Here is a 25,598-nt window from a genome sequence, read left to right as displayed (position 1 = left end):
CACCGGGCTTGCCTACACGATTCCCGAGATGCGGGAAGAATAATTGTCCTGTTCTTTTGTTTAAAAATGTTCTTGTTTATACTCCGACACGACCACCAGGTCAGTGGAGTTTACAATAAATCAATACAAATGTTAATCGTATTTAGCAGTCACGGTTTGAAACCCGGTCAACTCAAAAAGCGTGTGCTACTGCACTCGCGCCCCTGACCACTCGGCTACTACTACTGAACTAAGCCCTATGTGTGTATAAAAAATAAATAATTAAAATACAATTTCAGTATACATACAAATATAAAACCGTGATTTGAGAAAGTTTATTGTATACTCATATATATATTAATGTCATAATACAGTGTTACGTTTACCTACAGCATTCCCAAAATTAAAATAACTTCAAAACATCTAAGAACACAAAGCTGTGTAACGTCGAGCCTCGAAACTGCTCAAAGAGGGTGTACTGCAGGGTCGTCCAACCTTTTATGGCTAGGGACCGAAACATAAAATTCTGAAGTCTTGCGGACTGCATGGGTGGTTACGGCAAACGGGCTGGGGACCGCAAAACCAGTCCTTACCACTAATTATACACTTTTCGAAATACAATTTAATTTTTTTTTATCTACCTTCGTATTTACAATTTTTTATTTTTTTTACATGTAATAATTAAATACGAAAATCCACTAATTATTATACTAATAACTATTACTGCATTGTTATTATTATTTAATAATAACAACTAGGGGGCTTTGCCCCCTGCTCGCTTCTTTTGATAAAGTAAAATAAAATCTTAACAGAAGCTTTCGACACTGTGTGTGCGTGTGTCCTTTGCCATGAATACATAAATACGTTACATATGGACATCAAGAATGGTACCCCGTGGTCATGTTAGAAAATCATAGCGCGTGACCATGCTTAATTAAACTTGTTTTACTGTGGTAAAACAAGCTTCTGTTGTGTATTTTAGCATTTGTTACGTTTACACGTAACCCGCATCTCTTTTCTCCCATTGGCTGAATTAATATCACCAGGAGGAAAATTATTTTAATATATCTTCTTCTTCTTCTGGCATTATAACTCAGGGTGGGTCTTAGCCTTCTCAACGATGTTCCGCCAGTAAGCCCTCTCAGAAGTCAAACTTCTCCAACTTCTTATTCTCATGGTCTTTAAGTCCTCTTCTACGTCATCCATCGATCTTTTTCACGGTCTTACCTCTTGCCCTCCTACCGATAGATTTCCATTCCATTATCCTCTTAGTTGTTCTTATTAAATGTATAGAAAATGATGATGATAATAATAGCAGTAGCTCTCCCTGACATGGGGATTCCACCCCGTGACGGGCATTGCTACCAAGTACACAGGGCAACAACAACAATAATAATTGCTAAATTCTAATAATAATAATTTTAGTAATTATTAATATTAATATTAATAATACAGTAATAATAATTTTAGTAACAATTGTTATAATAATAATTGCTAATAATACAGTAATAATAATTTTAGTAATATTTGCTTATAATAATAATTGCTAATAATAATTGGAGGAAGAGACATAAAACATGAGACAGCAATTTAGAAAAATCGATTACTGGTAGCCCTCGTTTTGCGTTTTTACTTTTATTTATTTTTGCAATTTTTTTTATAAATTGAAAGTTTAACACCGTCAGACAACATTTATCGGTATCATACTGTGCTATGTATCCTGTACTGTTCACGTGATTTAGGACAATCTGCTCCAATCAGCAATTAGCGCATTCGTATCAGAGACAAGAAAGATTCCCGCCCTCAAAGTAACCACTCGTGGATGTGGGTAGTAAAGGTCCATGCGGTGAAGCATTCAGTTGGTTGTTGTTTACGCTATTTACACGTGTTGGAAATTTTTACGCTAACATTTTTTTATTGATTGTCCTATTAAAAGTAGGGTTAAAAAAAGAAGGGGACCGGACCGGGGTTCTAACCCTCTGATTTCCGATTGACTCCATTATATAAAGGGTTTCATTTGCGCCTGTCCCCGCAGGAACCTAACCCCGACATAAATCGTGGGCTACATGTATTACTATAAATGGATATTTTCAAAAGTCAAACTATACTGTATTTTGTGACACGATAGTTTAAAAATCGGGGGACGCACAATGTGAAGGAGTGAGCCAAACGCGGCCCGCGGGTTGGACAATCCTGGTGTACTTGAACATGCCTGTTGAGTTTATAAACTCACCCACTTTCCGTGACGATGGGAGATGCTAAATATCTGACTACTGTAAACAGCAAAAGACCGTCAAAACGTATCCCAAAATTTAAGCATGCGCTCTTATGATCCTTAAGATCAATCTATTCTTCACTTTATAACTTATCATTCTTAGAATTTCTCTCTCATGCAAATACACGCACGAGCACAGTTCATTAGATAATAATAATAATAATAATAATAATAATAGTATTACTGACCTCCGGAGTCCAGGTGCAAGAAGAACCAGCTGCCACTCTAGACTGGGACTTAGCACGCGTCTTCCAAAGGCGCTTTGGCATTCCCGCCAGACGACTAGCCGAGCTGGACGATGGAAGTTTGCTTCGCGACGTTCCGGAAGCTGGAGAAATAGAGGAAGAAAATTCAGGTAAAAACCCATCATCTAATATCGATTGATCGAACGAAGGAGGTGAAAGGCTTCCAGTTGCGGAAATGATTGGTTGTAAGGGTGGTGATAATGAGTCAGTACTTATCTCAAGAAAGCAGCTGTATAAAGCCTCTTGGGAGCTAATGGGAGTTTCGCGATGTTGTAATGACGATGCAGAATGACAATACTTAGGACTCTCCATTTTCGCTCCTAATTTGTATTGACCAGCACATCGGAGTCGTCCCGAACTAGATACGAAGGTAGAAAGCGCATGAAAGATTGTGTGTGCGTGTGCGTGGCATATCAATTGAACGCTAGAAACGGTAAATGATATAAACTTAAGATGGAAAACACACACTTCCTATCAGCACATGAAAAGTCCAAGAAAAAGGTATCGTAATAATAACTCTTGGCTGTCTACGCTTCACAACGGTCTCGCAACAAGGTCAAGTAAAGAACGAGTTCTCTAGCATCTTTATCATTTACTTCATTGTCTAAGAAGTTGGCAGCACGGCAGATGCAGTACTGACAGTGCTGCTGCTCTTTGAAGAATGTAACGCCGCGATCAGTGAGATATTTTTTCCCCGCTCTGAAGCACGTGCTCTTTTAAAATCTACTGAAAACCCTTGAAGTCACGTGCTGTGTGCAGTAAACAGTTACCCACAAGTTTCACTGAATAAAAGCAAAAGTTATCGGCCCAAGCGGCAAAAGATAGCAGAATCACTCGAGAGAAACGCTCAATTCCACATCACTCGTCCTTCGCACTGAAGTGGGATAGGAGTTTCATGTTTACAGACGTAACTAACTGTAGTAAGGAAGCCACGTGCCAATGTGACTTCCGGGGAACAGAACGCTGAGGTGACACAGTCATGATGTCGTGAGCAAGAAGACATCCTAACAAAATTACTCCTAGCAATGTTTGGCTAAACTACAGAATTTAGGATTGTGTAAGAATTTTGAAGATGAGAGAGAGGGGTACTAAATATAACCTGTAGAACCTCAGCAAAACTTAAGTCAAATTTTGCACACGATAAACCTAGCAAATGAAAGTAATTTCATGACTGAGGAACAACTATACTACAGTTTCAAAAGAAAATGAATAGTCACAGCGAAATCTATACTGATATTTGAATACATAAAGGCTAAAGTTCATAATTGTTTAGTTATGTGAGGAGATTATACGGAAATTTCGATCAACTATGACCAAATCTGAATTCTAACAAATGTATACACGTCACTTCCTATAATAAATTAGTAACTCCTTCTTTGATTAAATGTTGTGAGTTTGTCTTTCAATGCAAGACAATGTATAAAACGAATGATAGAGTAAGATAAAATGATCAAGGTAAACCTACCAAGTCGTGTATGAACTTAATGCATTTGTATAATTTCAAATAATGCAATTTTAATCCAAACAGAAATAACAATCTCCTAATTTTTTTCAAATGAAATAATCGAAGTAACTAATGTACGAGCACTAATTTCTTCAAATGACCAGACTTTCGAATTCATTTTAGTCTCAATATTAACCGCTACCTAAACACTCCGATTTTTTTGAATTTTCAGAGTACTAACTGGGTGAAGCTTAATTCCAACCTTAATGCTGCTAATTGGTCTCATTTCTTAGAATCAGAGCATGACATAGAACGGAGCTACGTAGATGGCTTTGATATTTGCTTCTGCTAGGTCTCCAGCCACATCGATATTAGCGGAAATGATTTAGCTAATACTGCCAAATCAGCAGCCCTAACAGTTGATCTGTCAGTTCCCTATACAGACTACAGCGAGTGGGTGCATAAGTACACGTGCCTTGAGTGACCCGGGTTCAAGCCCGTAACTGCGGAATACGGTGCTGTTTCTTGCATTCTCTCTACCTTGTGAACTCCTGTGATCGTCCCGGAGTATAAAGAGAAAATTTTATTATTTTATTTTATTTTTCGATAGTAGCTAACACAATCGAAGCTATCGTATCGAAGAAACAAAGCGATAACACGTACCCCCATGGTTCGATTTCGCATTAATAAACACATTACATAGAAATTATAATGCCTGCTTTAACCACAAGAAAACTAATTCATTAAACAGTAAAATTGCCTCTGCGAATTAAGAAAGAAGCCAAAACATGACCGGGTTCAAGCTCGTGACTGCTAAATACGATGCTGTTTCTTGTATTCTCCATCTTATGAACTCCTCTGACCATGTAATGTTTTTGATAATTATTGTGATTCGGCAGGTTAGTATGACCTCCAGTGAGGTCTACCGATTACTTAGAGGTAAGTCAAGATACCTTTAGTAACCTTGTAATTACGAATCAGAAGTCATACAAACTTTTGCCACTTTCAAGAAGGACCAAGAATCCGGGGCCCCTGATGACATTCCTTTGCTACTTTGAAAAATATCAATTTCCATGTTAGCTCCTTAGTACAGATTTTTAACCAATTCATTAGCTAGTGGTACATGCCCGTTTGGTACCAGTTGGCATATGTAATCCCCTTTTACAAAAAGAATTCCAAACAATTACTCGTAGTCTCAAATTATAGCCCTATTGTACAGCTTAATTCTACTGCAAATTTTTTTTTTAATGCGTTACCAATTAAAAAAAAAAAACGCTCCTTACTTTAATAATTTGTTTTCTCCCCAAGACGAAAGAGTTCAGTATAAACGTTTTATAAACGAAAGCGTTTAGTATAAACGCTTGTCTTGGGGATGATCTGTTGTTACTGAACTTTACACCTTTTGGCAGTACACATTAAAGAATCTGGATGGAGGGAGACAGGTCGCTGTAATTTGTGAACACTTTTTACGACTTTCGACTTAGTTAACATGACATTTCAAGCTTGAATCCTATAAAATTAGAAAATTTTTATTAAGATGGATTATGTGGGCAACAGATATTTGCAAGTTTTTATAAATGGAGTTAATTCGGGGATATTTTCTCTGGAAAGGGGTGTTCCTTAAGTTTCCGCGCTTGGATCACCTCTTTTTAACGTTTATCTGAACGATCTAGCTTTACGTTTTAAGGACTCTTCCGTCTTATTGCTCTGTAGAGATTTCAAAGCGATGTAGCACAACTACATCGTTCTGAAATGTCTACAGAACTAAAGAAGGGCGTGAGAGGAAATTATATAACATTAGAAGTACTTAAGTATTAATATTAAGATGACGTAATGATACAAGAAAACGAACTTATTCTGCACCCTCCAAAAAAAGCAAAGAAAACAAAAATATCATCATCTTCAGAAGTTGTCGATCCACTGCCAGATGAAGGCCTCCTCAACAAATTTCCAACAACTGCGGTACTGTGCTTTGTACACAAGCAAATTTCACTATTTTATCGATCCACCTCATCTTTGGTCTTTTTCTTCGGCGTTTAGAGTCAAGCGGAATCTATTCCAAAATTCGTTTGGTCCATCTATCGTCAGTTATTCTTGATATTGCCCATTCCATTCTTAGCGCTTTATCCTTTCAATGACGTCACAGACCTTGGTTTGTTGGAAAATTCATGCATACGTTTTTCGGTCTCTTTCGGTTATGTTTAAAATTTGGCGCTGCATACTTCTCTGCGTGACCCTCAGTCCCTGTAAAGTTTTGGCATTCAATGCCCATAGTGTTTTGTGGAATGCGCCACCGGTGGTTGCCCACATCTGCGCCATAATACTTTGTGAAGAAGTATAGAATCTCTGTAAAAGCCAGAAAAGTGTAATGTCTGGATTGTGTCAGAGTAGAGTAGTGTTATGTTCTGTTGCTGTGTCTCTGGCTGCTTGGCCTCAAGGCCCCTAGTGGGACCCCGCTTTGCCCGCCACCACCACCACTGGGAGGTGAGCCAGGCTGCACATCATATTCTGGCTGGCCTCCCCCAGGGTCGCCTGAGCTTCCTGACAGAGACCAAGTTAAAAAAAAAAAAAAAAGAAAAAAGGAAGATATGATTGTAGGGTATAGAAAATTAAATAATAGAAATGAAAAGTTGGCTGAGGACCAGACCAACGCGCCCCACTGGGGTACCTCAACTAGTCACTGTTTTGCATGAGGAATGGAGTGCCATATCCGCTGCAACCTATCCGTTGGTGGAAAGTCCAAATGGGGACCCACATGCTACTGAAGTGAGTGGCACTGACGTCTGTATGAAATCGACGTGTGTCCGAATCCTTTTTTGGAGTATAGCCTATGGTCAGTAAGAATTTATTTCGAATGCATGTTAGTTAGTTCCAATGAATTGCTGACACCAAATAAATTGCAACGTCATTTAATATTAAACACGATCAATTTACAAAGTGACGTGCATTTTTAATTTTATGAAATATGATAATAACCTTCATTTGGAGCATTTGACGCCAAAGTTTTCAAAAAAAAAAAAAAATTTCCCGGTGGAAGATTCCATTTCCTGGGTTAACATTTGATTTGATTTGGTAGTTGTTGGCGCATCGGCTGCTGTGGCCATATTGCACCTCCCAAGGTTTTTGCAGTACTTTGATCCAAGCCCGAGGCGGGAATCGAACCCGCGACCTTTGGGTTGCCGGGCAGGTACTTTACCCACTCGGCTAGCCCGGTCGGCCCTGGGTTAACTGACTTAGATGGAGAGTCTTACGGAAATGTCGAAATGGGTCGCATTCTCAAAAATAAAAAAATAAAAAATAAATTTTCTGTTTATACTCCGGCACGACAACCAAGTCAGTAGAGTTTACAATAAATCGTCAATACAAATATTTATCGTATTTAGTAGTCACGGGCTTGAACCCCGGTCCACTCAAGGAACGCGTGCTATGCACTCTCGCTCCTGACCACTGGGCTACGTCAGGCAAATGTTAGGAACCGCTGATTTATGTACGACGTTCAATTAAATTGGAATCAATAATGGCGCAAACTAGAAATGAGAATATATATTAAAAAAAAATTTTAATAAAATAAGTAACTGAAGTGCAATCTCCCCCCCACAACGTGCAAAGTTACATTAATATCCATCCAAAGTGCCAAGTTTCTAAATTTCATCGTCTTTAAACTGTGGCGCCGACACACAATATTTATTAGAGATTAAAATAAGGGCCGTGCAAAGATACTTGGGGGACTGGATGCAAAAGGGGTTAAATTTATCTTGAGACTTTGATACCTCCCTCGATTGGGGGCGCTGGTGCGGCGCATCCAATGCACCTCCATTTTCACCGCCCTGATTAAATTAAAATGTTCCAAATTTCTTTTATATGCATATTGAAAGTCAATGATATTTATTTTTCTTTACGTTACAATTAAGAAAAGTTTACCAAAGTTTTATTATTCGTATTTACATTTTATTAATTTTTATTTTATTAATAAAATTAAACTACAAAGCCAGTGAGAACATTTTTTTATAAAAAACAATTTATTTTCAGCCAAAACTAAATCAATACGGAAACTTCACTGCCTATGGCGTTCCTTTCCGATCTAAAATCACGCAGAATGCTATCAGCATTTTAAAAACATTTTAGGCAAAAAAGGAAGGGAACGAAACCCCTTCCCCCAACAAAAAAAAAAATAAAAATAAAATAAATAACGGAACAGCGTTCCCTCTCCTTACAATAATGCACTTCTGTCATGCATATTTTGTAGCAGTGTATGAATTCTATCGGAATTTATATACGATAATGGCCAAATATGCGAGGCCCTTAAACTGGGTAAACTTTTAAGATTTTGGCATGGTCTAGAGAGGATCAAGCATTTCCGTCTCTCGTAACTCGTTAGATACTACCTGCACTTTTTTGTATATTATTATTATTAGCTATATGGTGCAAGGAAGCCTAAGGCTTATGCTGCATCAGCCAAAAAAATTCCCGAGTTACCCTAAGAGAGAGAGAGAGTCAAAAGGGAATCACCAAGAAAGATGATATCCAGCTCAGGATCCTGGGTGTGCCAAGCCCATACCTCACCAGATGTGAGCCCCTGGGGTTAAATATGTATAGGATGTGTTGTTGTTGTTAGGCTTTTAGGAGCATTAGCAACTAAGGCCATATGGCTCCGGGAATATGCGGTGGTCATTCCCTGACCTTTCCGCCTTCTTCGTATTTGGTGGTGACGGACTCGAACCCCGGTCTAATCAAGAAGCGTGTGCTACGCACTGCTGCTCCTTCCCACCTGGCTACGGAGGCGCCAATAATAATGTTGTTGTTGTTGGCGGCCATATGGTGCAAGGAAGAGTGAGGCTTATGCTACACCAGGCAAAAAAAAAAAAAAAAAAAATTCCAAATTTCAAGCAGAAAGGAATCATCACGAAACAGAAGAATGATGATGATATCCAGCTCAGGACCCTGGGTGTGCCAAGCCCATACTCACCAGATGTGAGCCCTGGGTGTGGGATAATAGCGCTGTTATCCACTTGTCCCTATTAGACTTAGAAAAGCAAAAAGGTGAAGAAAATAATAGTAAAAACGGAAGAAGAAAAGAAACGGTTTAGAATGAAAGGGACAGTAACTCCTTCAACTCACACCACTCATAAACTCCTCGAATAGGCAACGCTTGCTTCCCCAGTAGGAAAGACTGTTGTTACCTATTCTCGGAAACTCCGAGCAGCATCAGGCTGCCCCTGGTGAACGTTCCGGAGCTAACTGGTCCCCTCTTCGGTGGGTGGGTAGGTACCCTGTTGTTGTTGCGCTTTTAATATTAAAACATTCACGACAGCACCGAGGCTATGCAGCTAGACGTTTTGCTAGATTCCATATTTTATAGGGGGAAAAAAAAGTCACTTCTGGATGCAAGCGATAGATGGCGCATCGATAGCTTGGCTATGAGGAAATGCAGCGTAAATTAAGAGCCGGTGCTATTCTTTTAGGTGCAGCAGGATCAACTTAGCCCACATTACGCCATTGTGCATTATGTCTGTAGAAATTTGTGTATTCACAGGCCGATGTGTATGCTAGGCAGGCTGGAAACCCTACCTACTCCTTTCTCCTGAGATCGGCTAACTACGTTCCCGACTGAAGAGCCCTTTAGAAATTCTGGGAGTCGAACCCAGTCCCTCCTAACGAATGTCAAGTAGTGAAACCACCATACAAAGTGACAGAGGACACAAATGAGGAGCTAATTTCCATTTAAAAAAAAACATGGCTGGAAAGACGAGGGGATACGTGCAAGAGCCAAGGTGATGAACAGCGTTGAACTTAAAAATTTCAGAAAATTACAACATTTATTCATCTAAATATGCATCTAGTAGTACCAATAATTAAACTTCGTAGCTACTTGACACTGACAAAATGTGTTTAATATCGATCACGTAAAAAGTAGAGTTGGGAGGTACTGAAATATTACGCGTTGGCAGCCATGTTCTTATTTCATGCTTTTTTTTTTTTTTTAATTTCATTAATGGAATTTAAGTTTTTATTTCGTACTATCTTTCGCTTTTTTTTCATTTCATGCTTTTTTTTTTATTATTATTTTTTTTAAGATTTCTTTTGTCTTGTTAAACCTAAGACAGGAAACCCACAGCAACTTGAATAAAGTAGTTTTATATACGATAAAGCCTGACGTTGCCGAGTGGTCAGGAGCGTGAGTGCAGTATCACGTAATCTTTGAGTAGACCAGGGTTCGAGCCCGTGACTATTAAATACGATTAAAGTTTGTATCGATGCTTTATTGTAAACTCCACTGATCTGGTAGTCGTGCCGGAGTATAAACAAAAACATTTTACTATTAAATTCGGTGTTATAGTACTCTACAAAAATATAGTTAGAATTTAATATTATGGAAAAAATATTTACAATTTAGAACCGAAAATTAATTACAATCAAATAAAATAATATTACGTTCCAATTAAGAAAAATGCAATTAACACAAATTATCAGTCAATATAAAAGAAAAAGCCATTTTTTTTTTTTTTTTTTTCAAAATATATTAATCACTACGTAGTATATGTTTATTTTCAATGGACATATGAAGTATCGTGTTTTTAAAATAAAATACAAAATGCCAAAAAGCTGTTTCGAGACAATGCAAATGTTTATAAGTTTCGACATAACTAATTACTGTACTGTATTTGAAGGAAAATATACATCACAAATGTTGCTAATACACTCAACTTTCTTATAATACATTCAACCCCACAGCCACCTATTCAGTAATCAAAGAATAGGTACGCTGGGTTTGACTCTGTGAAGTTGGTACCGAAAGGCAAACAAGAAAAGAGCAAAATATTATTTCGAAAATGAAATCAATATCCTGAAAATGGGTTTTTAATCCGAATTCACGTATTAGTAGGAAGGGAAACACAGAATTTATATCAGATATTTGTTTCTAGTTTAAAATATACAAGGAATAAAAAAGAGGAAGAGACAGAGAATAAATATTTCTTGATTTTTAGTGATGCGATTTTTAGATATGTGTATAAATAGTTTTCCAGTTTACGAAATCCGAATAGTAATACTTTAATCGTCTTTCTCTGTTTACGGTCATTTCTGAAAGCGTCAAGGTTACTCAATAAGCATCACGCAAATATTATCAAGCAAAGTTTAGGAATGGCACAGAGCCATCGTTACGCACTCCCCACTTTGGTAACACGCCAAGATTCACATTTCACTAATTTCTTTGAGTGAAGCAGATTCCAGTCTCATGTTCCACCAGTAATCTGTGTTCCTATGAGATGGGATAGGGCACATGCTTCCAGGGAAAAATTCTATTTAAGTATAAAAATTTAGGATGTGTGTGCGGTGGGGGAGCGATGAGTGCTGAAAACTGTCTTGTCATTAAAAGTGGGTTCGCAATTCGAAGGGTACCTTTTTATATTATGATATATACATTTCTATATAGTGTATCTGACTAAACTAATGCCTCCAGAACGACTGAACATTACATCAGCTTGTAACATAGGAATACTGTATACGTATGCAGTTAATAGCGAAATAACGATGTATTGAGCCAATAGAGATGTAAATTCGTGTAGGAGGGAATGGATAGCCAGCTGGCTTGTAGCCGTGAAGGGTATTGTGTACGGCGTGTACTTTTGTATGCAATAAAGAGTTCTTCTTCTTATGTTGCCATAAACTAAAATGATGCACTACAGCCCTGTACACGCAATTTCCCATTTATGTTGTTTCGATTAACGCCTTCTTTAATTTTAAATACTAAATTTAAAAACTTTCGCTTCTTCCCGCCCTTATTTTTTCTTTAATTGGAAGGAATAAATCTCAACAATGGGACCTAGCTTGTTTTTGTTAACTCATGTGGCCATTATGTTAACATTAAGAACCAGTATGACAATATATAAGCAGTTTTAACGTCAAAAAATATAGTTTCGCTGCTGCAACCGATGGACCAAAAGGAGATTAAGTTCAAATTCTATTATTCCCGGTGGATCATGCGACAAGTGATCATTGACATAGACGGTGAGGTCCAGCCATCAGTTCGGGAGTTAATAATAACAGTAAATTAGATAGACAAACGGTACACACCACTCAACCTCGACAAGGAGATCCCACTCACACATACAAGAGAAATAAAGATGGGCAAAGAATACGCTCCATGGCAGACACCACAAAGACCTCCACAAGCCCTCATAGGTAAGGTGGATTCCAAAATAGGGCTGACGAGCAGGAGGCTCTTCCCCGAGCTAGAAGGATTCATGATCGCCATCAAAGACCAGGTAATCAACACCAGGAACTATAGGAAATACGTTGCCACGGACATCGGAGTGATAGACGACACATGTCGACGATGCCACCTAGCCCGAGAAACAATCCAGCACATCACCGCAGGATGATGATCATCCTACATGACCCAGGCCGCCAGGATAATACATCAGAAGCTAGAGAAAAAAATACCAGTTGATCAAACAAAAAGTGTACCCTATTACAAGTGAGAAATCTCAGGCCGTACTAGAGACACCTACTCACAAACTATACTGGGACCGTGTCATAATAACGGACAAGATGATCCCGCACAACAAATCGGACAAAACCCTCATCGACAAGAAGGGCTACCTACCTGATCGACATAGCTGTGCCCAACAACCTCCAGAAAACCTACGTGTAAAGATCGAGGGGGTTAACACATACCGATGACAGGAAGTCAGAGAAATGTAGTATATAGGACAAGTAATGACCATCCTAATCACTGTGTCAACCACCAAAGAGCTTCCATAAGAACCTAGTAGCAATAAGCCTCCCAGAGTATACTTACATGGAACTCCAAAGAGCCGCGATCCTGAACACCTGTAGGATAGTCAGAATTTTCCTCGACCAATAATAATAACTGTACAAAACTAACCGCCCCATACATTTGGCAGCAGTACCGTCAAGGGGCGGAGGAAAAAAATCAAATAAAATGAGAAAACATTTAATAATAATAATTTTATTTGTACCTTTTTTTGTTACACTTGTTGAGAGTTAACAGTGAAAATGGAAGGAGAACACAATTTAAAGGCTTTTTAGGGGTGTTCCTCTTAGAAAAGAAATACGCGGCATACTAATTAAAAAAATAATAATAATAAACCCAAGTTTTAGCTTATGGTGTCTTGTCAATGATATGCAGGAATAAGGAGGTGATTATCCCCTTGTATCAGGCCACACCTTGAGTACTGTATACAGGTCTGGAGGCCTCATTTTAAGAAGGATGTAGAGCTGTTGGAACAAGTACAGAGAAGGGCACCAAGATTAGTGAATGGAACAAAGGGTTGCTCTTACGAAGAAAGGCTTAAGTTTTGCAAATTACAGTGTCTGGAGACTAGGCACCTGCGAGGTGATCTGATTGAGGTGTATAAAGCCTTGAATGGTTTGAGCATGCTCAATGCTGATGGGAATCTTCCTCTTGCTCAGAATAATCACCTGAGAGGGCATAAATTCAAACTGAGGAAAGACAGATGTGCGGAAGTTTGCCTTTAGCCAGCGGGTAGTTGGCTGGTGGAACAGACTTCCATTGTTTGTTGTGGAAGTTGATAGCCTAAATAAATTTAAGGCTGAGCTGGACAGGTTGTTGTTTTTTTTTTTTTTTTGTTTTTTTTTTGGTATTTAGGAGCATTAGCAACTAAGGCCATATTGCTCCGGGAATATGCGGTGGTCAACTCCTGACCTTTCCGCATCCTCCGTATTTGGTGGTGACGGGCTCGAACCCCGGTCTAATCAAGAAGCGTGTGCTACGCACTGTTGCTCCTTCCCACCTAGCTACGGAGGCGCCTGCTGGACAGGTATTTGGAACGAACGGAGGGGTGAAATGGGAGCGTTTTTTTTTTTTTTTTTCGCTGATGCTGCATACATAAGCTTGCTTTCTTGCATCATATGCCTCTACTAATGCTAATGGACAATGCTACGTTCTTCATAAAACACGTAAAACATCGTATAGGTAAAACCAATAGCCGTATAGTTGTGATGGGATATTGTATTTGTATATACTATTGTAACTATGCAATAAATATTCTACAGATAAATTACAGTAAATCGAATAAGATAAAAACGCGAAAAGTGAGGGGAAAAAAAAGATTAAATTTCAGTTCAATGCATTAGTGGTATTTTACAGTATTGGTATATTAATGGTATATTACAGTAGTTTATATTTATATATATTATTTTATTCAGTTTCAGAAAACGTGCTGTTTCATAAGTAATTCAAATCATGAAAATTAAAATAAAAAGAAATAAAAAAAAATCATGCACAGTTAGGAACCACTGGTTTGTTTGTTTTTATACACAGGTAGAGACACCAGTGGCAAACGGAGTTAAAACCAAGTTGTAACTACGGTATTTTTATGGAATCCGATATAAACACTCCAAAGTAACAACAAGCTGCAGTGCAATTCTAATAGCAGCTTAGGGATTTGATCGTACAACATGTGTACCAGTGATCAAGTGAGCTACACAAGGACCACCGCCAGCCCTAAACTGGTGTGCATGATTTATGTGTGCAAATACAGTATTATGCAACAAAATTCTCATCGTTCTCATTCTTTGTGCCGACTAGAGGGTTGTAACGAGAGCGTTAGAACTGCTATTTGGATACACAGTAAATTATAGTCCCCTATCGTTGATAAACAGAGACTACTCTATTACCGTATGTCTGTAGGAGAGTGCGTTCGTTCGCGGCCGAAACACCCGGAATAACTCAAGTCGGGTAGGGGACTTTCTCCGTCTTAGACAGAATGGGAAGACCCGCTAAGTAGCCAAATGGTTATATAACATGCTCTTTAGATACCTTACAATAAACAGTGGACTATGAATGGCTTATAGGTTAACCACAGTTACTTGCCTTTTAGATCAGTAATGTGTAAAGAGATTTACTACCCAAGCACTCAATTATTTACAATGAATAATTCTCGAGAATAATATTCTAAGAATATTCCCATTTCAGAAAATATTCTCTACTTACATCACTACTAAAAATAGTACAGCAAGACCTCACCGATAGCGGGAATTACGTTTCTTTCAGCTTGCTGAGACCGGCAAGCTTCAAAAAGCTCAAGAGAAAAACATATTTAGGCTCCCTGGACGAAGATTATCGCATAATTAAATTCATATGTGGCATTTTTTCGCTTACCGAAGCCCCTTCTGAAATGTTCTTTACAGGCAATGCATTGTTTATTATTATTAAATCTCTTTATTCAGTACTGATGTTTTCGCTCCCCTCCAGAAGCTGGACAGCTTCCCTACATCGGGTGGGGCACAAGATCACTTACAAGTTATTTAAAAGAACAATTGGGCGAGAAATGTGGGTCTGAGTAGGCTGTTTGGCTTGGGGCCTGTACTGGCTCTCAACGACCATATACACAATGTACTGTTATGTATGTGCATGCATTCTTACTATAATTTATTGATTTAAAATAAAATGTTCCACTGTATATTTTGTACATATTAACTGCATTTAATTTTTCCAGGTGCAATAAGTACAAGAGGGGAAAAAAAAGTATTCGTATTTAATTTTTAATATTATTGATGAGGACTTTATAAGATTCCTACCCTTTATTAATGAATTTTATTTTAACGGATATTAGTTTTTATTTTTATTATTATGATATATATTTGTTTCGGTGAGACGACTATTTATATTTAATATAAATAAATATTTTACTTATTATAAAACTAAATATGGTTTGTTAATCCTATTTATTATTGAACTATGCAGTTAATAGGAAGAAAACTCCTTCACTATAAGAAAATAAAATAATTAAATTAAAACATTTTGTATTGTAGTGTGAAATAAAACGAAAGTAATTTACAATTTAAAAAAAATAAGTTGTAGAATAAACGAGGACGATGTATTTATCCTTGTGGCAATTCCGTGCTTTTTTGACAGCTGAGGCGATTTCCATAATTCCTGGAAAGTTAATAACACTCTTATACCACGTGAAATTAATAATATAGTTTATCAAGCTATTCGCCTAAACTACTATACCTTAAGGTAACCTTTCAGATACCTTGCCGATACCCATCATCAGAGCGTGCTGCTGACAGACTCCTCTTGCCGATGCTACCATAAACTTGAGGTGCATACCAATTAAATACAGTATAGTAATAATACTTAATGGAAAACAACACGTAACCCTTCCCTAACTATATTAAAACGTAGTCCAGTTAATCTTAGCATTAGCATTAGCAGAGGCATATGATGCAAGAAAGCAAGCTTATTCAGCATCAGCCAAAAAAAAAAAAAAAAACACACCACTCCCATTTCACCCCTCCGTTCGTTCGAAATACCTGTCCAGTTGAGCTTTAAATTTGTTTAGGCTATCAACTTCAACAACAAGTGATGGAAGTCGGTTCCACCAACCAACCACCCGCTGGCCAAAGGCAAATTTCCGCACATCTATCCGACATCCGTCCTTCCTCAATTTGAATTTATGCCCTCTGAGGTGATTATTCTGAGAAAGATGAAGAATCCCATTGGCATTGAGCATGCTCAAACCATTCAAAGCCTTATACACCTCTATCAGATCACCTCGCCGGTGCCTAGTCTCCAGACTCTGTAATTTGCAAAACTTAAGCCTTTCTTCGTAAGAGCAACCCTTTGTTCCATTTACTAATCTTGTTGCCCTTCTCTGTACCCGTTCCAGCAGCTCTACATCCTTCTTGAAATGAGGCCTCCAGACCTGTATACAGTACTCAAGATGTGGCCTTACCATTGCCTTATACAAGGGAATAATCACCTCCTTATCCCTGCTAGAAAAATTCCTGTATATCATTGACAAGACACCATGCGCTACTCTTGCAGCTCGTCTGCACTGCTCAGAGAACTTCATATCTGCCTGCACAATTACCCCCAGGTCCTTTTCATTCTCCACCACTGTCAGTGTAGTACCGCAGAGTTGATACGTTGCTCTGGGGTTACTGTTTCCCATATGCAGCACTTTACATTTGTCGATGTTAAACCTCATTTGCCACCTCTCAGCCCATCTGTTCAACCTTTCCAGATCCTGTTGCAGCAGCATAGCGTCAGTATTGTCCTTAACGACCCTGCCAACCTTTGTATCATCTGCAAACTTGGACATTAAACTTGATATCCCATCATCAATATCATTCATAAACACCGAAAACAACAACGGACCCAACACTGAACCTTGAGGAACTCCACTAATAACATTAGTCCACGTTGAGCAGTGTCCATTGATTACCACTCTCTGTCTTCTGCCACTCAACCATCCCCTTATCCATAGCAGCAATTTGCCTCCAATGCCACACTGCTCCAATTTGTGCAGCAGTCTTCCATGTGCAACAGTATCAAAAGCCTTTCTAAGATCCAAATATATAATATCAAAGTTATTCCCTGCATCCAGTTCTTTTGTGACTACATCATAGTATCCAATCAAATTGGTCAGGCAAGACCTGCCCTTAACAAAACCATGCTGCGTCTGAGCTATAACTGAATTCTTTTTTTTTTTTTTTTTTTTTTTTTTTAGCATTAGTAGAGGCATTTGATGCAAGAAAGCAAGCTTATGCAGCATCAGCCAAAAAAAAAAAAAAAAGAAAAAAAAAAAAAAAAAAGTAACATAAATAAATAAAAATAACCACTTCCACTTCACCCCTCTGTTCGTTCGAAATACCTGTCCAGCTGAGCCTTAAACTTATTTAGACTATCAACTTCCACGACAAGGGATGGAAGTCTGTTCCACCCACCAACCACCCGCTGGCTAAAGGCAAATTTCCGCACATCTATCCTACATCTGTCTTTCCTCAATTTGAATTTATGCCCTCTCAGGTGATTTTTCTGAGCTAGAGGAAGAATCCCATCAGCATTGAGCATGCTCAAACCATTCAAGGCTTTGTACACCTCTATCAGATCACCCCGCTGGTGCCTAGTTTCCAGACACTGTAATTTGCAAAACTTAAGCCTTTCTTCGTAAGAGAACCCCTTTGTCCCATTCACCAATCTAGTTGCCCTTCTCTGTACTCGTTCCAGCAGCTCTACATCCTTCCTGAAATGAGGCCTCCAGGCCTGTATACAGTACTCTAGGTGTGGCCTGACCATTGCCTTATACAAGGGAATAATCACCTCCTTATCCCTGCTAGAAAAATTCCTATATATCATTGACAATACACCATGAGCTACTCTTGCAGCTCGTCTGCACTGCTCAGAGAACTTCATATCTGCCTGCACCACCACCCCCAGGTCCCTTTCATTCTCTACCACTGTCAGTGTAGTACCACAGAGTTGATACGTTGCTCTGGGGTTGCTGTTTCCCATATGTAGTACTTTACATTTGTCAATGTTAAACTTCATTTGCCACCTCGAAGCCCATCTGCTCAACCTTTCCAAATCCTGTTGCAGCAGCATAGTGTCAGTAGTGTCCTTGACAACCCTGCCAACCTTCGTATCGTCTGCAAACTTGGACATTAAGCCTGATATACCATCATCAATATCATTTATAAATACAGAAAACAACAATGGACCCAACACTGAACCCTGAGGGACTCCACTAATAACATTAGTCCACGATGAGCAGTGTCCATTGATTACCACTCTCTGTCTTCTCCCCCTCAACCACCCCTTTATCCATAGCAGCAACTTGCCTCCAATGCCACACTGCTCCAATTTGTGCAGCAGTCTTCCATGTGCAACAGTATCAAAAGCCTTTCTAAGATCCAAGTATATAATATCAAAGTTATTCCCTGCATCCAGTTCTTTTGTGACTGCATCATAGTATCCAATCAAATTGGTCAGGCAAGACTTCCCCTTAACAAAACCATGCTGTGTCCTAGCTATAACTGAAGTCTTGTCTAGATGATCCTGCAGTGCTTCTTTCACCAGTGCCTCCATTAATTTTCCGGGAACAGAAGTTAAACTCACAGGTCTATAATTACTTGTGTCAGCCTTTGATCCCCCTTTGTGAATTGGGGTCACATTTGCACATCTCCAGTCAATGGGTACCTCCCCTGAGTCCAAGGAAGCTCTCATAATTATGGCTAAGGGTTTGCTTACCTCCTTTTTTTTTTTTTTGAAACCAAACTGTTCGTCTCCTATTTCCGTCTCCTGCCTTATCCTTCCTTCCACAATTCTTTCCCACATCTTCGTCGAGTGAGACATTAACTTTATCCCATGTGGTTCCCACATTCTTGCACATCCCCCTTTCCTTTATAGATTGGCACAAATATACTTTCCTCCACTCATCGGGTATCCTCTCCTGCTGCCACAGTTTTTCCATAAAGTCCCATAGGTTATCGATCCCTTCTTGTCTAGATGATCCTGCAGTGCTTCTTTAACCAGTGCCTCCATTAATTTACCTGGAACAGAAGTTAAACTAACAGGTCTATAATTACTTGTGTCAGCCTTTGATCCTCTTTTGTGAATTGGGGTTACATTTGCACATCTCCAGTCTATGGGCACCTCCCCTGAGTCCAAAGAAGCTCTCATAATTATGGCTAGGGGTTTGCATACTTCCTTTGCTGCCTCCTTTAATATAACTGGATAGATCCCATCCACCCCAGGTGCCTTTTTTATGTTTATCCTCAACAATCTCTCCTCCACTTTCCTCTCAGTTATTACAAAATCATCCAGCTCACTGCCAATGTTTACTTTACCTACATCATTCTCCTTCCTGAATAACTCCTCATGCGTGAATGTAGATGCAAAATACTCGTTTAGATTGTTAGCCACCTGAGCAGGATCCTCAACTGTTGAACCATCAATATCCAGTGGACCAATCTGATTCATCCCTTTCCTTTTCGAGTTCAAGTATGTAAAAAATTCTTTTCTGTTTTTCTTTGCATCCTTTGCCAAGGATTTTTCATAGTCTGCCTTTGCCTGTCTAATCTCCTTTGTGACTTGGTTACAGACCAACTTATATCTATCATAGGCTTCCATGTCACCCATTAATTTGTATGTATCCCATGCATTTTTCTTCTCTGCCACATGTCTCATTAGTTCATCTGACAACCATTTAGGCCTAAACCTTGAACAATATTTCTTAGTTGGTATGTAAAGCCTGATAGCCTCCAAGATTAGTTCCTTGAATGCTTCCCATTTTGAGTTCGCTGTTGGTAACATCATCAGTTGGTCCCACTGTATAGAATTTAAATACTGTCTCAGACCATCATAGTCGCCTTTACGAAAACAAAAACCCTTCCCTTTACCTCTGATGGTAGTTACCTCCTTGAGTAAATCCCACTTCAACACACTGTGATCACTGCCACCTAGTGGTTCATTTATCTGCAGGTTCTTAATGCATGAAGAATCACTACTGATAATCAGATCAAGAGTATTGCTCCCTCTTGTTGCCTCACGAACATGCTGATGTAGAAAACAATCATCCAATAAATCCACAAAAGCCTTGCTAGTGTGCGAGTGACCAACCCACAAATTCCAGTCAATATCTGGGAAATTAAAGTCCCCCATTATAAGACTCTCAGATTTACTGGCCCACTCTATTTCCCTGTACAATATCTTATTATACTCATCAGAGTCATTAGGCCTATAGCACACTCCTACTCTCAATTTTGATTTCCCTATGCTTATGTCGCACCAAACTGACTCGACACTGCCCTGTCCATCGATGTCGACTGGCTTCACTTCCTTGGACTTTATGTGTTTCTTAATTAATAGCATAACCCCTCCTCTCCTCCTGTCCTGTCTATCCTTTCTATACACATTGTATTCCCCAAATTCCAGTTCCGCATTACTTATATCTGTGTGACACCACGTCTCTGATATCCCAACAATATCTGCCTTTGATGTTTTGAGCAATACCTCAAATTCATCAAATTTATTTACCAAACTCCTAGCATTGGTGTACACGCAGGTATACATGCACCTGTTTCTATTCTTAGCTACCCTAACACAACCCATGTGTTTACTTGTACCGCAATGACTACCAGCAGTCTCTGAAATATCCTGCATCTTGTTTTTCAGACTTCTGCTCATTTCAATAGAAGCAGTGCAAGAATCACTTCCACCTCTGCCAGTGGCTACTGTTAATCTATTAGTCCTTGTATCCCCCCCCCAACTAGCAGTTTTCCGACCCACCTAACACTGCCTCGACAGCATCAGCAAAAATTCTTGCACCCTTTCTATTTAAGTGTATCCCATCCCTGTAGAAGCAATCTCTCCTGTTAACAAGTACAGTCCAGGCTGAAAAAAATTCTACCCCTTGAGCCTTGCACAATCCCTCCAGGGCCGAATTGATCGACAAGGCTCTCATCATATACTCCCTCCTATCGTGTCTGGGCAGAATTGCAGACACTTTCAAGTTCAACCCTAATTCACGGCTTTTTTTCAACAGTGACCTGTACTTGCTAAGTAATTCCGCCGGTCTCCTACTCTTAATATCATTAGTGCCAACGTGTACAACTATATCACCTTTTGTGCCCTTAAAAGATGATATCCGCTCTACAACGTCATCAACCTTTGCCCCTGGCAGACATACCCTGGTCCTATTCCACCTATCCTTTTTACAAAGTATGTTCCCCGTTTCCCTGACAATAGAGTCACCAACAACTACTAGTTCCTGTGGGACCAGCGCATTCTGCCTAGGGGGCTGCTTCTGTGTTGCCTGATGACCAAGTGCAAGCTCTGGCGTTGATGTGGGCAGCTGAGAGCTTGATGGGCCCCTCAATTTATTTCCTTCGAGGGCATCCACCCTGTCCTTCAAGCTCTCATAAAGGCCCATAACAACGCTGAGTTGTCGCCTGATTTCCTTGCACTCCTTACATCGTGCACACACAAAGACATCCCCCTTGGCAGTATCATGTCCCGTACTCGACTGCTCCGCAAACATCAAGCAAACAGTGCATTTTAATAGACTGTGATTCAGAGGGCAACTGCCCCCCTCAGTTCTCCCCTGAACCACAGCACTCCCATTAGCTTGAGCCTTTTGCTTTGCTGCTCTGGTCAGAGTCATGATTCCGATTTAATTCAATAAAATTCAAAACAAAAATTAAATCCTTAAGTTATATCCCAAAACAGTTATGTTATATATATATTTTTTTCGGTATCTAGTGTTTTCTACGAGTTCCCTTTATACAACTTCCGTATCACGTGTACCACTATAGTTATGTATTAATTATTTGTTACGATTAAGTCGTTTTATATATATATATATATATATATATATATATAGAGTTAAAAGTACAATTTAATTGACAATAAAGTTTATCAAGATTAATAGATTTACTGATTAATTGACAATATTATATTATGCACTATACGACACTAAGCTTATGCTATCGTGTAAAAATGGCGGGAATTCACGAACGGTATTTCTACGGACTCGTAAGTATTGATTAGCTTCCAAATCTCGCTATCTCAATTTAGAATAAACTAAGGATCCTGACTAGGTCTATAATCTACTTATAGATGATAATTTGATATAACAGTTGGTTAATAAATCGACTAAATTTGGTTAAAAAAAAAATTTGGTTTGTGACACGTGGATTTGATACCGTTACCGATACTAAGTAATATCTACGAAATCTCTGTCTAAGTTAAACTTTAAACTAAGTATCGTAACTAGGAATATAAAGCTACTCTAGAAAATAAGTTAATATGACAATTTAAACTAATAAAGCAGAAAATAAATCAGGAAAAACTTCTCTGTTTGAAGAGCTTTAAGGAGCAATGTCCGCACAGGCTAACCTCGCACCCAGACTCGGTCTTGAAGTCAGTCGAGAATGATCAAATGTCTAGCCCGCAATTCACTTGGTACAGACAAAGTTTTGAGAACAATCCAATTCGAGAATGGAAGTCTCGGTGACATTACGCAGCACTTCACACACATTATATTTGTCAATGTTTAAAAATATAAATATAGAGAAACAAAATTAACTTTAGTTAACTTATCTGTTATTCATATTGTCATTATTAAACAGCTCAAGGGACAGCCGCAAAACTATAAATTATGGATCACACCAAGCAGCCCCCGCCCCTTCCCCACACCAAACCAGTAGCCGAGAGCCGCGGACCTGGCATTACCGTAGTTTTGCCAATGGACTCGTTTTCTAAACCATACATTTAGATAACATAAATAATTGGAATTCTGGGCAAAAACACCGAATTGTTTTTTGATGGATTAGCATATAAAATTTCTATGCCTTTCCAACCCTTACATAGGGTTTAATTTTTGGGAAATACAAGCGAAGGAAGCTTGTATTTCCAAAAAAACATATATAAAAGTTAAGAAAAAGTTGATTCTGTGAGCTTTGAGTTGGACAATGAATCAATTTTGACTAAGGTACGTGTTGGGACTTATTTTGGAAGAGAACGGGGGAATTACATATGCTAGTGCAGCAGAACAGTGTCTGTATCTATAGAAAAGGCATGCAGCAGAAACTGAACTATGAGACAGAGTGGAAATTTTTTTCCCACTTTGTCTCTTATTTCAGCTCAGCTGTCTCATCGACGTGAAGCTGAATTGAGCACACGTTCAAAAATCCTAGACTTATTCCGAGTTGAATTACAGGCGTCCTGAATGCGGGGAGTGCATCTTCCTCATACACCTGGGTCTTGAGATGAACCCCATAAAAAAAAATACGCTGGATTCCAGTTAGGAAACCGTGGCGGTGGCAAAGAACCACCATTTCCAGTCTACTGTATTTATACGGGTAATATTACAGTCATATGATTAAGCTCCAACACGTTGGAATTGCATGAGTTAGTTAATAGGCTGCGCGGTAGCACAGTGGTATCGCCACCATCCTCTCCACACTGGGTGGAAAAGGGCTGGGTTCGAATCTCGTCGATGACGCGAGTTAGTTAATATCTGGCAGTCTCAATGGGATACAGCTCCCGTTGGTGCAAAACAACCAGAAAATTTAAACAGGAAGTTTCGTTTCTCCTGGATAAACGAGTTCAATTGTGGTTCTGCCTGGATATATTCACGTCTTATCATGGATCGAGGAACCAGTCTTTTTATGTTCCATTTATCTCAAACAGGCCTCTATTCATGTGGATCACCAGAACGTTGGGTTCACGTCTTGTTTCATTGCTCCCAGTATTTTTATCCCCGATATTTTTATTACCTTAGAATTCCTCTTCGTACACTTACTAATTTTCAATCAGGACAGGAGTCGTTTCTGCTTCAAAGCTCGGAGTCATATCAGATTCTTCAGGCTTTCGCTCAAAGCGTATTTCTGCCAAGGCCTTCAATGTCAAATGATCTCAACAGGATAGAGTACAATGGCCCTGTTGATGCATAGCTGATTAGATCTCCTTTAAAATTGTTGAATATGTAAACTCAAATCCTCAAGAAGTGTAATTTTTCTTTGTGGCAATTTTATGTTTTTTTGGCAGCTGAGGCGGTTTCCATAATTCTTGGAAAGCAAAAAGTAGTCCATTAAGATTATTACTATATTTAATACCACTCTTCTACCACGTGAATTTAATAATATAGTTTATTAAACTATTCGCCTAACCTACTATACCTTAAGGTAACCTTTCAGGGTTTTTTTTTTTTTTTTTTGTATCAGCGTCACCGGTTTTTTTTTTTTGTTTTTTTTTCCAGCAGCCCACCACTTTCTTTTATTTATTTATTATTTTTTAGCAGTACCACTACCTTCTTTCTTTCTTTTATTTATTTAGTTATTTTTGATTATTATTATTTATTTTTTTTTTTTATATTTTTTTATCTTATTTTTATTATATATATTTTTTCTTCTTCATTTATTATTTCATTTTTATTTATTTATTTTCCCTATCCAGCACCATGGGTTTTTTTTTTTTTTCCCTTCTTTTTTCCCTCTGGAATGGGCCAGAAGGTAGCCTGCTGCTGTTACCAGAAGGTAGCTTCTGGAAACAGCAGGTAGGTCAGAGTCTCTTTTGAGAGTACGTGCTTTACATGGACTGGCCCACCTTCCCGTGATGTGGACGAGTACCCAGAATCATTTCTGCAGGTGACTGATGCTTCTGTGTAGCTAAGCGGCCAGAACAGAACAGAACACACACACACATAATGCACACAAACCTACACCAATCACATTTCTGGCCCTTTTATAGTAATACTATTCTTCACAGAGATACGAGACGGAGTTGAACTGACGTTCTAGTAGTAGTAGTAGTAGTAGTGGCACTTGATGCAAGAAAGCAAGTGTAGGAGCTTATGCAGCATCAGCCAAAAAAAAAAAAAAAAAAAAAAAAATCACACCATACCCTCCAATTGCCTGTCCTGTTCCTCCTTAAATTTATTTAACCTATCAACTTCCACAACGACAGATGGAAGTTTGTTCCAGCAATTAACCACCCGCTGGCTAAAGGCAAATTTCCGCACATCTATTCTACATCTATCCTTTCTTAATTTGAACTTATGTCCCCGTAGGTTCGTATTCTGAACAAGTGGGAGGATCCCATCAGAATTCAGCGTGCTCAACCCATTCAAGGCCTAATAGACCTCAATCAGATCACCGCGCAGGTGCCTAGTCTCCAGCCACTGCAATTTGCAGAACTTAAGCCTCTCTTGGTAAGAGGATCCCTTCATTCCCCTCACCAATCGTGTTGCTCTTCTCTGTACACGCTCAAGCAAATCTACATCCTTCCTAAAATGAGGCCTCCAGACCTGTACGCAGTACTCAAGGCGTGGCCTGACCATTGCCTTATACAGAGGGACAATCACCTCCTTTTCCCTGCTAG

The 25,598-nt window shown here is 39.0% G+C and overlaps 1 protein-coding gene across 2 annotated transcripts in view; it reads right to left on the bottom strand.

Moving 5' to 3' along the window:
- RhoGAP102A (Rho GTPase activating protein at 102A) overlaps positions 1 to 25,598 on the bottom strand; it is a 284,922-nt gene that overhangs the window by 204,706 nt on the left and 54,618 nt on the right. The window contains exon 2 of one of the 2 annotated variants that reach the window (XM_090388211.1): positions 2,443 to 2,582. In XM_090388211.1, coding sequence (XP_090244337.1) covers positions 2,443 to 2,582 — 140 coding nt within the window. Of the gene's footprint in view, positions 1 to 2,442; positions 3,355 to 25,598 lie in introns of those variants that run through there. The other variant, XM_090388210.1, reaches the window with a different exon arrangement.

The sequence above is a fragment of the Mastigoproctus giganteus genome, chromosome 2, assembly GCF_048544385.1.
Source record: "Mastigoproctus giganteus isolate SK-2022 chromosome 2, ASM4854438v1, whole genome shotgun sequence".
Classification (NCBI taxonomy): domain Eukaryota; kingdom Metazoa; phylum Arthropoda; class Arachnida; order Uropygi; family Thelyphonidae; genus Mastigoproctus; species Mastigoproctus giganteus.
Note: the sequence above shows the minus strand (reverse complement) of the source record. Positions and strands in the feature narration are given on the sequence as shown.